General features: G+C 34.8%; 2 protein-coding genes across 2 annotated transcripts; both read right to left on the bottom strand.

Annotated features, from left to right (window-relative positions):
- Positions 1-2,245: 2,245 nt before the first annotated feature.
- LOC119787630 (5-hydroxytryptamine receptor 3C-like) lies at positions 2,246-8,659 on the bottom strand. The gene is made up of 10 exons (XM_038291598.1): positions 8,418-8,659; positions 8,275-8,323; positions 7,933-8,096; positions 7,665-7,709; positions 7,423-7,529; positions 7,045-7,214; positions 6,102-6,262; positions 5,809-6,019; positions 5,213-5,398; positions 2,246-2,675 (listed from the first exon to the last, which is right to left on the bottom strand). Exons 1-10 carry the CDS (start codon positions 8,442-8,444, stop codon positions 2,407-2,409), a joined length of 1,389 nt encoding a protein of 462 aa, XP_038147526.1. The 5' UTR covers positions 8,445-8,659; the 3' UTR covers positions 2,246-2,406.
- Positions 8,660-12,220: 3,561 nt separating this feature from the next.
- On the bottom strand, positions 12,221-13,355 carry LOC119787667 (receptor-transporting protein 3-like). Its single transcript, XM_038291648.1, has 2 exons — positions 13,204-13,355; positions 12,221-12,551 (listed from the first exon to the last, which is right to left on the bottom strand). The coding sequence occupies exons 1-2, from the start codon at positions 13,353-13,355 to the stop codon at positions 12,221-12,223; spliced, it is 483 nt and encodes a 160-aa protein (XP_038147576.1).
- Positions 13,356-14,593: the final 1,238 nt, after the last annotated feature.

The following is a 14,593-nucleotide window of genomic DNA, read 5'->3' as shown; positions in this document are numbered from 1 at the left end:
TTTAAGCCAAAAGGATTTTACATTTAAATATGACTGCCCTATGAAGCCATGGATTATTTTCCCTATCCCTGAAAAGCTGTCCGTTTACATAAAGTTTATCCACAGCCACCATGGCCCTGATACATTCAGGCATTTATTTTTTTTCTGACCGGGAACATAACTTGTCTTTGGTTGAGAATTTCTTCAGGAAATTGATCATTAGCACTGAAGTGCGTTCCCTACTGCTCTTTGCATTGACTTTTAACGTATTATTTTTATTTGTAGTGCTCAAATTTAGCAGCTATAGCTCGGTTGTTATCAGGTCTCTTACCTCCAAGCTGGAGAACGCGATTGAATGAGATCTTTTTTACCTCCTCAATGGAGAATTTCAGCTGATAAGGGAGGAAATCTTGGATTGTAGATTGTAGTCTTCTTCTCTTTCTTACTGTTCTTGGAAACTAAGACCTGTCAGGTTGTGGTTAAATTGGCTTAACGTGTAAAAACATAAATGAGTAACATAAAGGTCAACAAAATAAATGAGGCTGTTCAGTCTGTGAAAATAAAATGATTAACATATTCTAAAACTGAATAACTAATAATATCTGAAGATACAAAAACTTAAGAGGCATTCAGCCCCTTTAGTGTTTTTTTTTTTTTTTGTAGAAGCAGCTTGAACTGCAAACAGAACCTATTAGGAATAGGTTTAAAAGCAGATATAGGATTTCAGCTATAAAAAAAACTTGGGGAATTCATACGTAATTATTTTATGTTACCTTTTAGAACTTCTAGTAATGTTGTTTAGGTGCTTTTATGTTACAATTTGATTTGGGACATTTTCAATTCATATTTATTTGTTTTATAGTTTAAAACATAAAAATAAAAAGAGCATTCTCTATGATTTGGAAAACCTACCTCTTATAAAAATGTACTAATATTTGACAAGTCATACCCATTCAACCACATTGGATAGTGACATGCAAAAATTAGTATATGATGTTGTGACTATAAGCTCCATGTCTTTGTTCATGTTGCAACCAGAGCATTTTTACAGCTAAAATGGTTTTCTTAAAATTATCGCAGTTCAGTGTTACATTTCCTTTTGGAAACCACTTAAGTCTACTTTATCAAATTAAGTACACATGGTGCTTACTATAAATCAATATACCATTAAATAAAATAGATACCCTATTGGCCCAAATATAAGACTACGGTATTTTCTTAAAAATTATGTGAAAATGGGGGGTCGTCTTATAATCAGGGTCTAACCAATTATAAAGGCTGATAGTTGTCTGGGATCTCTACACAGATGCAACAACAGAGGGCGCCATTTTTTCCTCACTGTGGCTGGGGTCATCTTTCTATCACAACAGGGAGGAAGCGGCAAAGAAGCTACAAAAGGAGAGTCGCTGCCCAGAACATTGTGGATCAAAAGTCAGACAAGTTTAAAGACAATTGAGGCAGAGTTAAAAAAATTCTGGCTTTACAAAGTGCATAGTAGAGATAAAAAAAAAAAGCAAAACAAAAGCTTATTAAAAATTTGGAGAGCTGCAGGATGAGAGTAGGAGTGGCAGCGAGCGCAGCAAGGCAGAGGATGTCTGTTAGTAAAAGCCTCATGCGGGTTTTTGAGACCTTTCCGTGAGCAAAGTTCAGATTGCATTCTAGTTGAAGTGTCGCAAAATTTCTAGTAAATGTGTCATTACCATGTTTTTTAAAGCTTTTTATTGTTTAATTTCACTGATCTTTCAATGTCACTGCAAAAAATCTAAATCTAAATAAGTCATTTTTTCTTAAAGTAAGTGCATTTGTTCTTGGATTAAGGAGGTAAAAGAGACATTTTGCCAATGGAACAAGACAATTTACACTTAAAATAAGAAAACACAATTGCATTGTCTTATTTCAAGTGCATATTATCTAATTATCTTATTTTAAGAGTAAAATGACTCATTCCATTGGCGTACTATCTCATTTAACTACTCAAATTAAGGGTGAATACACTTAATTTAAGAAATGTTTACTTATTTCTAGATCGTTTTTGCAGTGTGGTATGTTATTTAAATGAAATTCTTAGCACTTCAATATAAAATGGTTTCTTTAAACCAAATAGATTTGTTTGGTGCCTAAAAATTGGTCCTGGAAAGAGGGGCTTGTCTTATAATCAGGGTCGTCCTATATTCGGGTCAATACGGTAATATAAAGAGAGAAACATATTGAGTGTTCAAAATCAGTGTCAATGAGAAGCACATTCAGGTTTTCATGTTATTTATTCTAAGGAGAACATTTTTCAGCATTGAGAATTACATTATATTTCACAATAATTCAAAGTACAAGTAGCTACTGTACTATAATTGCTGTGTGAAAATCGTTACTACTGTAGATGCGTTTATTCAAAATGTTCTAGTGTAATAAATTTGGGCAGCATGCAGCAATCTACTGATTGGAGGAGTTCACCCAGACTACAATGATGGTGATGAAGGCGACCGATATGAAGACGATGTAGAGGCCGAAGAGCAGGCGATCAATGATGAAGCCCACCTGGATCCACTCCTCTGAGCTCTGGGTCTCTTTTGTCTGCTGCTCCGCCTGAAGGCGGAGGGTGTGCAGGATGTGGCTGAGGCTCTTCAGCTCCTGTAGGGCCTCGTCCTCCTCCACTGGACCTCCTGTTTTGGGAGGTTTTACATCAAACGTATTTGTTGTTCCTGTGAAAATATTAAATGAGTTAACTAAACTTTAAGAACCTGAAGACTGAACTTCAGCTGCAGAAACGCAAGAAGCTGCATCTCACTACCAGGCCCTTCTTGGAGGACAGATTTCAAATTTAAATTTTCTCTGAATAAAAAAGGTTGATATCTCTGCAGTACTGCTACCAGAGTCCTTACCAGCACAGCAAAAAGCAATCCTATCATACTATTTATAAATTAGTGCACTTGCTTCCTGTTTGTCCAAGGTTAGAGTATAAAAACCCGATGGCATAGAAAGCGCTGTTACTGGTTTGTTGTTAGCCATGCAGACCTCTAAGGTCATCAAATACCTCTTATATCTCTGTTCTTATAAAATATTGCTAAAGAGGTGGGGGAAGAATTTATTTTTTATTTTTCATCAACTCAGGAAGATGCTTCCTGCAGATGTGAGATAAGCAGAAACTCTTGTGTCGTTCAGGTATTATTAAAATATTACTGTTAGGGCTCACCTATAAAGGCCATTATTATTTCTTTTGTGACTCATTCCCTTATTTTGTCTAATTTTACCAAGTAAAATTTTTTTATGCAATTATCTCTCATTTTTTATTTGTTTAAGTGAAATTTATGGTGGCTGACAGAAGCGAATATCCTAGGTTTGTGTAGTTCATAAGAATTAGTATGTTTCTAAGTCGTTTATGGATGAAGTTTCTAAACATTGAATATATTTAAGTACATATTAGGCACAAAGGGGAGAATATTTGCTTATGTAGGTTGCAGAAGAGGAAGCCTAAAAGAAGAGGCCTAAAAACATTTCTGGGCACATGCCGTACTGCAGCTAATGGTAGAGCCAGACTTGCAGGGGTCTGATTTATAAAGCATGCATGCTCACAAAACAGGGCCTGAAACTTGCATACCCCCCTCCAACACATGGATAACATGTTTGTGTTTACCTAAGGTTGGCCAAATAAAGTTTTTTAAAATCGAAATAAAACCTTATACCTGTTCAGCCTTGGTACTAGAGTAAAGAATTTCCTGGACAGTAGCAAAAGTAAGATCAAATATTATTGGTGCTGTACTAGAATTTGCATGCGTGCAGCTCTAACAATGGCCATCACTCTCCCTGTGACTGTTGCATCTGCAGAGGAGAGCTCTTCCAAACTCAAATTAATACAGAGCTATGTTTTGGGAAAATGATTTAGTGAGCCTGCTGTGATTAATAATAACAAAGATGTCTGTAAGATCTTTTTCAGAGATGACTCCAAACAGAAAAGCTTGGAAACATTGGTTTAAGAGAGAGAATGCTTTCAATAAAGAAGTGTTTAAAAAAGGTCAAAGGTCATGTCGGCAGAGGTAATTCTAGAGCATTTGTATATAGTATATAGTTAAATGCATTAAAATTCCTTTTTCTGCCTGGTTCCAGGTAGCATTTTATTTCCAATTCAGGTTGCATTTTATTTAAGAACATGCTTAATATCTTATAGTTTGATTTCATGAAGTATGTTTTTGTAACATACAATATAATTTATATTACATTGTATATCAAATTAATATATTATATTAATATTACATTATTTTTTTGTTATAGTTATTTTACCACAGGCTATGTTTGCATATTGCTCTTGTAGGTGGAACCAAATATTATAAATCAAATGAAACCTTTGCTGTAATTAAATGTAACATTTGTCTATTCTATTACTTTTAATAACACAAGATGATGCACACCAACAGAAGACTGTATTCAGGACTATTAGGGCTATAATAAGTTTAAATAGGCAAGAAAATGATCTGATCATCATTGATTGCTGCAATCTATTATTGTTATTGGTAGAAATAAATCAAATTCTTCCTAGGGGTCCCATTGAGACTTGGGCAGGTCATGTGTAAGAGAACATACATTTCTTTTCATTAAATGAATAATTCAGTGAAATACTCTTTTTTATTATGAATTTTAATGAACTGTTTCAGTACAATAGAACATATTGATGCAGCAAACAAAAAACAAGCTGCAAATGGTGAAACAGCCAACACATGCATGATGCAAACTCAAAAACATAAAAAAATGGCCTCACCGTCCTTTCACTCATATAAATATGAAGCTGTTCTATCATATTTAAAAGATAATGACCAGACATGTAAAAAAAAAAAAAAAAAACACATTAAGGCATGCGGTTTTTTTAGTCCTCTATTAATTGACAGTTGACTCCGCCTAGTGGTCAGCTACAGCTTTGTTTTCTGGAGTGAGTTTGAGATTTTCTATTTTCAGGCAGTGATTGAGGTATTTGCTTGTTGCTTATTTATCTTTTTATATATCCTGTAATTGAAGCTTCTGTTTTTGCTTTTTTTTTTAAATAGTGTTTTTTTATCAGCATTTTCCTTTTGCAAAATTATACTGTTGAATAAAATGTATTGCTTTTGTACTTGTCAGTCAACATCTTTTTTATGTAATACGTGTTGTTTTTATCTCTTCTTACCTCTTGTTATTTCACGTTGTGTTAGGAATAAAACTGCGTAAAAATGGTGTAAAAATAAAAAGCCTTCCCCTAGTTATTACATACCTGAATCCTTTGGTTTCTTATTCCTCCGTGGCATGCAAACTAGACAACCAAGAAAATTCAGAAATACTGCCTGGACCCACTGAGGGACAGGAGAGAAGTCAGATGCGTTGTTTAACAAGTAGGTGATAAAGATCGTCTCCAACAGACTGCCCACCATCAGAACCAGGCAAAGGGAGAAGAACACATCTAGAAAAAAAAAGGACAGAGTATGTACAGTTTAAAACTTATGATTTTAAAACCTGAGTAAAAAGTATATACCAGAACTATTTTAGTATGTGGAAAATTTCTAATATTTCCCTGGTCCAACACACCTGAAACAAAAGTAAATGAGAATAACACCATGCAGCCAAATCCTGCAGATTATGTTTAAGGATCTATTTTATGCAGGCTGGTTGCTAACATCTGGGAATATAATTTTATTTGTGTTTCCCTTATATTTCTTGGGCAAATCTTTTCTCCTAAATGTGCTTTATCAACACAGGTTACACTTGATTTGTTGAAGCAGATTAATTTAGGATTAACAGACATTAACAGGCATCAGTCATAAGGGACATTTTTAAAGTACTGCACCAAAATTCTCTGTAGCTCATACTGACTTATTAGAGGTATGGTGTTTCCTGTGATAGGCAGCAAGTCACTCATAATGAGCAGGAACACGGTGTAGCCCAGGATGACGGTCATCTTAAAGGAGGATCTGTCTGTGCTCTGAGGAGGCAGGAGGAAGCTAAAGAGATCCACCGTAATGAGGAAGCAGCTGGGGAGCAGCAGGGTCACCACGTACATGGTGGCACGGCGTCGCACCCGGATCTGCAGAGAGAACATGCCCAGGATTTATTCTGCAAAAAATACAGGTAACAAATTGATTATATAAAACATGCTATGAACATACATAAAATACAAGCCTGTCAATGTAAAGATCAGACACATCATTCATCGGCTTCTGGGCTGTGATATCCAGCAGCTCCCATTCACCTAGGGTGGTCATCACATTCTTGGAGGATGCGGTGATTATTTTTGGGTCTCGCCCTAAAATAATGTTTATCTCAGTAGCTGGGGAATAAAAAAAAAAAAAAACTCAGACAACCATGATAGGAAAAAAACTACTTTGTTTCAAATTAAATTACTTTGATCTTGACAGAATGAAATACAACAGTAATTACAGAAAGAAAGAAAAAATCCTTTTGGTTAATTATTTTTACACTTTAACCATTTGGGATTTCATGTCAAATGTATTTATGAAACTGTTGGCACACTTCCATAATCATCACAGATGAACACGTCTTGGTCGATTTGCAGTGAGGCCAAACTCTTTTAGTCCAACGCCTGAAAGAATAACTCTATATCCTAATTCGATGAATTTTATATTGGGATATCAAATTAAAAACATTGCAAACACATACTTTACGGCTCTTTATTTGTTGGCAAAGGCAGAGATAACCATTTTTCCATTTTTCTTCCAGTTATTAATTATGTTTTTTTTTTTTTTTTTTCTTTGTCGGACTGTTAGTGATAATAAAACAGACTGTAGTTTGTGGCTATAATGTGAAAAAAGTTTAGTAAGTAAAGTCAACTTTGCAAACTAAAGAACTCTTCTGTCATGTTGCATTAAATTACACTATTTGAAAAAATACTAGATGCTCTGTCATTGTTATTCTCCTTTTGCAATAACAGCTTTTTACTGTAGTAACTACCAGATTGAAAGTTTGTAAATTATTGTAAATGATAGTGGTTCCTATGAACACTAAATCTGCTTTTTATATTACCATAACAAATAATGTATTTCCAAACGTTTTATTTTAGAAAAGATATACAGCTTTGTTGCAGCGACTCACCATCATAGATGTAAGAGTTGAAAGTCATAGAGCAGTTCTGTATGTCGAAGGGGAAAGTATAGATGTCGAGGTTACAGGAGCTCACAACTCTAAGGGGAAGACCCTCTTGGACCCTTCCATCACTGTACAGGTGCAAATATGGCACAGATGGTGCTTTGTTTTCCTCCATGCTGAAAGAGCAGACCATGCAAAAGTTTTGAAGCAAAGTATGGATTATTATTGCAAACTTAATAAATACATTTATTACTGTTATTGCCAGAAGCACAGAGTGGGTAAAGCACAACAAATAACATTTGAAAAATTATATACTTTTTCAAAGAGATCTATTTTAGTGTTGGGTAAGTTTTGCACGTTATGCTTTGATAGGACACTACTCACAACTCACTGATGACAATATCTGGAAGCCAAAAGTTCTTCTTGGGAAGAGTAATCGTTTCTAGGCCACACTGAACCGGGTTCCACCTGGCAAACTCAATCATCCACCACTAGAAAAGGAAGAAAAGAGTAAATGTAATAGTATAAAAAGTGGTTTTATTAAAGTGATCCCTGTTCCATATAAGATAAAATAATAAATCAAATCTACCACTAAAGAGACTGAGTTTGATGACTCTTCTACTTACGTAGTGCAGCCAAATGTAAGTGATTAGAACTTGTGACTTTTCATCCTGGATGACAATAAGCATAAGACATTGTTGACTCACAACTGTTTAAAATGAGCTTTTTTAGTGTACTTTTTCAACATGGACATCACATGAAAAAAGCATGATGAGTAAATATGGAAATCTAAATTATAGAATCTCTTAAAATGAGTGTTGAATAATATCTTTAAAAACACTGAAGGTCAAATAAGAAAGAATACAGCTTTATAGGATGTAAAATTGAACATACCACTCCTAATATCCCGTAAAGAGTAAAGTAGACAGTGATGTTTGAGCACGTTGTTTGGTTCACAACTGGCCGTATGGCCTTCAGGTCAAAGACGGGGCCCAGAGCTGTAAGCAAGCCCTCTTGGTCTGCTTTGGAGCAGTTTACATTGAATGTGCTGCAAAAACCTGAGCAGGACAATTCATACGCATTGGTGAGACTTAATATGTAGAATATTCCCTCCGAACTGTAACATTAAGTCAAAAATAATAGTGATTTAATGGTTACAAATTGTTGATTAAATTGTCTCTGGTTCTAAACCATATCTTAAGAAATTATAGGTAAAAACATTATTTAAAAGCTCACCTCGCGTATTAAGAATCAGAATAACCACAGTGGTTGATGAAAGAAAACCCTAAGAAAGAGTTAATTACCTATTATTGGAGATTAAATTGATGTTAAAAAGAAGAAATGTGTAATGCAGTTTGCAGAAGGATAATGTAATATACCTTTAGCGTAGATTCCTTTGATGCCATGATGAGCGTGAAGGTGTTGAATTTTAGTAGCAGACAGGTGGACAAGTCTTCATCTAACTTGGCAAGCCGGAATAATAATGTGCAGCATTCGGGTTGTTTGTGAATTAAAAACTACCGCGAGAACTCAGCTTGCAGCTTGTGGGCTTCTTCGTGTTTTACCTATCATAGACTAAGAAGTCTCATACAAAGCAGAATTAGGTGACAGATGTCTATCCAAATAATGTTGTAGGGCTGAAATCCAGTGAAGAAGCTTTCATTTTTGAAAAATGATTTTCATACGATTCAAAGAAAAACCACAGTTAACATGATTCACCTCGATTTTAAACTTGCATACAGTCTGACCGCATGGCTATGAGACACACCTGCTGGTTATAAGCAAATAAACAGCAGATGGTTGGGTGGACGTGTTTGGTTTCTTGCCGATCTTTACTATATCTGCATAATCATTATTTCACCAATTTTTTGCATGTTATGTCATATATTTATTGGAAATAAACTGTATTTATGTTTGAAGCATTATTCATTTCTTCAATAATATGCAGCTTTCATATAGTGCATTGTAAGGGTACAGACCCCTTAGTGGGTCAAGAGGTCCTAAAGGCTTGGAAGGATAGTAATAGGAGCTGATAGCTTCCTTCCAACCAATTCAAGGCCTTGCACTTAAAAATTTCAGTATTTTTTCCTTAAATATGTCAAAATTTTTGCGACCTATTTTTGTTCTGGTGTTCAATTTTGTCAAAGTTGTTTTTTCAAACCATAAAAAAGATAAAAGAAAGAAAAAAAATTATGATGCAGTGATTAAAAACAGCAAACAGCATAAAGAAATATTAGGGCAACATGCACATGATGAATAAAAAGAAGCAAAACGAATATCATCTACACCGTCCAAAAGCAAAGTCATGTTCATGTGTTTGTTTGAATGTCTAAAGCAGGAGTTAGCACACGAGAAAAGACAAACTAGCGAAAACTGGAAAAGGAATAAGTCAGAAAGGGGAAACATACGGTTTCATACCATTGTATCTTTCAAACAAGGATTTTAAAGATCGACTGAAGTTAAAAACCTTTTACAGAGCTGTTAGGTACCATATTTTTCTATTACCAGTGTTGCAACATAGTCATATATTAGTGGAAATGTTTTCATTGTTTTAATGTATCATGATTGTCTCGGCCCAAAACTCATCTACTGATTTATATAAAAAAAACCTAAATGTAAGTATTGAAAAAAACATAAAAGACATATTAGATGAAAGTTGAATCACTGTCTTTATACATTAATAGTAAAATATCTTGTTGAATTAGACAGTTCATTAACCTTTTCTGAACTTATTGACTTCTGCAAAAAAAATTCCTGGACAATATTTGGGCAACACCACCCCTATCTAGATATTATGAGACATCTTTTTTTGTTATATCTGGTTTCATAATGGAAAGATGAAAGAAGATCAGATCAACATTTTATAGCTTTGGTGACCAAATTAGTTGAGGCTCTTCTATGAACATAGTCATAGTCATTCCAAAAAAAAGAAAATGAAAAACAATCCACTGGACTTTGTTTCCAATTTTGAAGATGTTTTGCTTCCTATCCAGGAAGCTTTTTTAATTCAAAATTAAATTGAATTGAAAAAGCTTCCAGGATTAATTTTTACTACAAATCAGACTTGCACAAAATGGAGGAGGGTGTTATCACTAATGTTTCTCTTTCCTCAAGCACAATAAAAAAGACAAAAGTGGAACGTTTCTTAGTGCTATAATCTCTAAATGATATATTATTAAAGTTCATTGAATTCAGTCCTAATATGAAGAAAGATAATACACACATTTAAATAGAATCCAGGGCACTGTTTATTTGCTACTGGAATCTTTTAAATTAAAATAATAAAATATTTCTGAAGGACGATAGGTGAATTGTCATTTTTCATGATAAGATTGAAAAAAAGGCTTTTGCTTATAACTAATTGCCCGATTTTCAAATTTCTTGCAAACCAACAGAAGAGACTGTTTTCTTTTCACAATTAAATGTTTTATTTCATGTTCCACCACGTTAGAATACCATAACACCAAAATGAATCCAAAACAATTACAATATGTTTGCACAAAATTATTATATCTTTTTTTTTTTTATTGTGCATCTTTTTAAAACGGTGTAATAAGAAACTTATTTCAGATCTGTTCTTAATATTAAACGTTGATTTATTCTCATGCTTGAAAGCCAGTTTACCAAAATGACAAATCAGTTAGAAATACCTTTTCATCAAAACCTACTGAGACCAGGGACGGACCTTAGGCAAAACTAGGCAGTTGCCTAGGTCCAAAGTTCCTGGGGGCCCCATAAAACTTTAATTAATTAATACAACTATTCCTTATTTGTGCACATTAATAAAGTTTTTGATAAATGTCAATTCGCTTAAATGCAATCAGAACGCTTATAACATTAAGTGTGTCTGGCATGCAGTGTGGAACTAAACAGCTGAATTATATGTATTTTATTTACTTGCTTCTTTCTGCAAAAGCTAATACTCTTAAAATTCTCATAAGTTTTCCCTTCCAGCTATCTCCTGCACTGCTTTGCCAGACCAAAAAAAAAAAAATAAAAGCTATCGCAGGGATTCTACAGCTGGATCATCTAATGCCTTATAGCACCTTTTAGGAGAGACAATAGCGGCCTTTCTTGCTGGGGAGTAGGCAATACTGGGGAAGATATGAGAGGGGCAGAGAAGAGAAGCTACTGATTAAAAATTCTAAATTTTGAGAAAAAAGAGTCTTTAAAAATATGAAAAAACTTATAATTAATTTGAAATTGGTGTGTCTCATTTATGTAATTTAGTAGCAGTTGGTCTCCAGGCAAGGGATTTATTTATTTATTTATTTGTATTTCTCACGCGTGCGTAGTTCGGAAATGTGTTGATGATCCCTAGAAGAGGGAGTATCAGAGAACGGTTGGCTGAAGTCTGAGCTCCTGAGTTGGATTGACGAAGCTTGAATACCGGTATCTAGCTTATAACTAACTTTGCTGCAGCAATTCATGACAGATTTCTGAAGCAGTCTTAGAGTTCACAAAGTTCTTGTTCTCAGCACATTGCATATGGCTGAGTTCTTTCTATCTTGTGGCATTTTAAAACAACTTTGTCAAGAAGAGCCAGCACCATTGCAGCCATGTAAATTTCTGTAGGCAACTGTTAGGACAGCTCAGTGACAGACTAGGGGGATATTTCATAATTCCGATATTATAAAAATATAGTTTTGAGAAGTTCAAATTAGGTGAAATATCTTGATTATAATTCCGGATATGTGAAACTTTAAATGACAAATCAGATGACCTCATTTGAGATATCTTAAAATGCATTTTAAATATCCATGATTTAAGATATCTTGAATTGTTAGTTTTCCTTAGACATAATATAAAAATATAAAACGTCATTAAGGGCAGTCAAAATAATCTTTTTCTGTTCTATTGAAATTTCTGTATCTCTATAATGGGTCTGTATAATGAGTTATCTTCTCATTTCAGAGGGCCCCCTGCCTGTCTTTGCCTAGGGCCCCAAATTTCCTAAATCCGCCCCTGTTTGATACACATTTAGTTTTAACTCAAATACTACATAGACATTTCATATCTCATACCAAAACATTAATCTAGAATTGATAAATTATCACAGTTTTATGTAAGTACAAATCAACATGGATTTAATACATGGAATAACAAACACTGAAATATGAATATATAGAGGGAAAGAAAGATACATTTTGCAGATGATTTCCATAACTTTATCTATATTAGCTCATTCTTTGGCACAGACGTTGAATTTGCATCCCTCACAATGATCAGGCTCATGGGCACTCCTGACATGAAACTGCTCGAATGCCCTGTTTAGCTCTTCAATGTCTTCTTTGTAGCAATTTCTTCTTACTTTCTGCACTAGGTTCTCCATCAGGACACGAATGTTGTCTTGCTTGACCAATGGCTCCAACATCGGTGCACTTTTACATTTCTTGCAGTTTTGACGTAAAGGCCTGACCTTGACAGTGCCCTGCCTACTCATTAGGCGCATGTGGAAAACCACCATGACCTGGTTTGAAGGCCAAGTTCTTGTACATGAGGTGCAGCTGAATCTAAAACAAAAACAATTATAGATAACATCTAATATTCAGTTTTATTTTATAGTACACAATCATACGATATTCATTCTGCTATATTTATATACATACATCGTATTTTTTCTTCCAAATTTATTTACTTTGGCAGAGCACAAAGGTAAAACTATTTGTTAAGCACATTGCTCTTACTATAATACAGTATTTCTTATTATTTTTAAAGCAAAGGTTATTTTTCAACTGTCTTATCTTTGACACGAAGCTATAACTGTTATTGCACTTTCTTTACATGGTTTATATCAAAGTTATAAACATTTCAAAGATGTCCATTAACCATTATTTGCTTCTACTTGGCCTAAAGGTTGAATTTCTGGGTGAAGATACATAAAATATTTGGAATCAGTGAGATTTTAAATAAAGGAAAATGTAAGCACACTTCTGCTAACAAGCAGGACAAACTACCTGAATACCGGAATATGTTCTAAAAACAATTGTTAATAACAGAAGAAAAACATTTCCATAAATTACAATAAATTTGCCACTCCCTGGATGTCGATGTGCCTGACACTTTCATTTGCATTCAGTGGAATGGAAATTAGGAAAGACCCGTAGAAGTTCATGGCATTTCAATTCTTAGCAGAGAAGATAGCAAACTGCGTCCAGTACTGACCTTGCACTTGTTTTCCTGATGTACTCCTTCCAGCGAGAGTCTGGTTTCTCCGGCTCAATACTTTCATCAAACTCCAGATGCCAAGTGTCTCCTTTATCATTTAGAATTGCGATTTCTTCATCAAAGATGCTTGACCAATCCTCCTTGTTCATCTTTTAAATGTGGTGACACTGTTGGTTAAAGAATAATAAGAGCTCTAACAGCTGATCTTCAGATCTGTCAACCAGCTTGTGGCTGTGATGCAGCAACCAAAGGAAGGGTTGTGGCACTCAGGAAAGTGAAACCTAAAAGTGGACAACAACTCCACCTTAGGTTTAGGTCAGAGTTTAATCAGGTGATTATTTTATTGAGGCTATAATCAATACTGAGAGAACCTCTGACACCGACTGATATGTGCAATAACCACTGTGCTCGTCATAATGCACTGCACTGGTAGAGCACAATTCAACATTTTAAATTACTTACTGCAAAAATATATGTATTTACTAAGAAATATTCCAGGTGTATTTTTAGTAAAATATCTTATAGATATGGGTGTCTGAAAAAAAAAAATCATGATTTATTATCCAATTCATACTTAGACACATTTTATTTTCATTTTGTATACAAAACGAAATTTTGCTTATACAACTTTCCGACAGTTAATTATTTATTTTTTGTGTGCAGCAGCTTAGCAATGAAAAATAAAGTGCAATAAAGTGCATCACTGATCATAATGTAAACAGTGTGGGAGAGATATGGTGCAAAAAGGCACTGACGTGGGAGGTTCAGAGCAGTGCAAAATAGATAAATAGATAAGGCGCAAAATACAGTAAAAACATTTGAGTTGAGTTCTATTTTCACCATATAGTGCAAGTATGATGTTATCAGTTGGATGCAGAGTCTCGATTTGTGACTTGATTTAGAGTTTCTTCAACAGTTCAACAGTTTTATGGCAGTGGGGAAAAAGCTACAGAACCTGCTGGTCCTGCATCAAATGCTGTGAAGCCTCTTCAGAGAGCGCAGCATGGAGAACTATCCATGGTGGGGTTGAGGAGCCCCATTGATCCTCTGCTGTTTTCACCACTCTTCATTTTCTTCCAATCTGCAGCGCTGCAGCCTCCACACCACACAGTGAGACAGCTGTTCAGAACGCTGTCTATGGTGTTTTCTGTAGAAGCTTTTAAGGATGGGTGGGGGCAGGTGGGCTCCCCTCATCCTCCACAGGAATTACAACCCCTTCTTTGCCCTTTTGACCAGTGAGGAGGTGTTTGTATTCCAGGTGAGGTTGTCTGTGATGTGCACACACTGGAATTTGGTGCTGCTGACCACCTCTACAATTCAAAGTGTGCAGATTAATGGTAATAAATAATAAAATGTAGATATTATTTACTTTAAAATGTAATATGTT

This window comes from Cyprinodon tularosa, unplaced genomic scaffold (genome assembly GCF_016077235.1).
Source record: "Cyprinodon tularosa strain WSP-4 unplaced genomic scaffold, ASM1607723v1 ctg30, whole genome shotgun sequence".
Taxonomy (NCBI): Eukaryota; Metazoa; Chordata; class Actinopteri; order Cyprinodontiformes; family Cyprinodontidae; genus Cyprinodon; species Cyprinodon tularosa.
This window is presented reverse-complemented; position numbering and strand designations above follow the sequence as displayed.

Bases quoted from the DNA above. Each gene is read 5' to 3' on its own strand.
- LOC119787667 (XM_038291648.1), bottom strand. From the start codon at position 13,355: ATGAACAAGGAGGATTGGTCAAGCATCTTTGATGAAGAAATCGCAATT. The intron at 12,552-13,203 runs GTCAGTACTGGA...TTTTTGTTTTAG, and splicing joins ATCAGGAAAACAAGTGCAAG to ATTCAGCTGCACCTCATGTA.
- LOC119787630 (XM_038291598.1), bottom strand. From the start codon at position 8,444: ATGGCATCAAAGGAATCTACGCTAAAG. The intron at 7,215-7,422 runs GTGAGTAGTGTC...CTGCTCTTTCAG, and splicing joins GATATTGTCATCAGTGAGTT to CATGGAGGAAAACAAAGCAC. The intron at 2,676-5,212 runs GTATGTAATAAC...ATATTTTCACAG, and splicing joins TAAGAAACCAAAGGATTCAG to GAACAACAAATACGTTTGAT.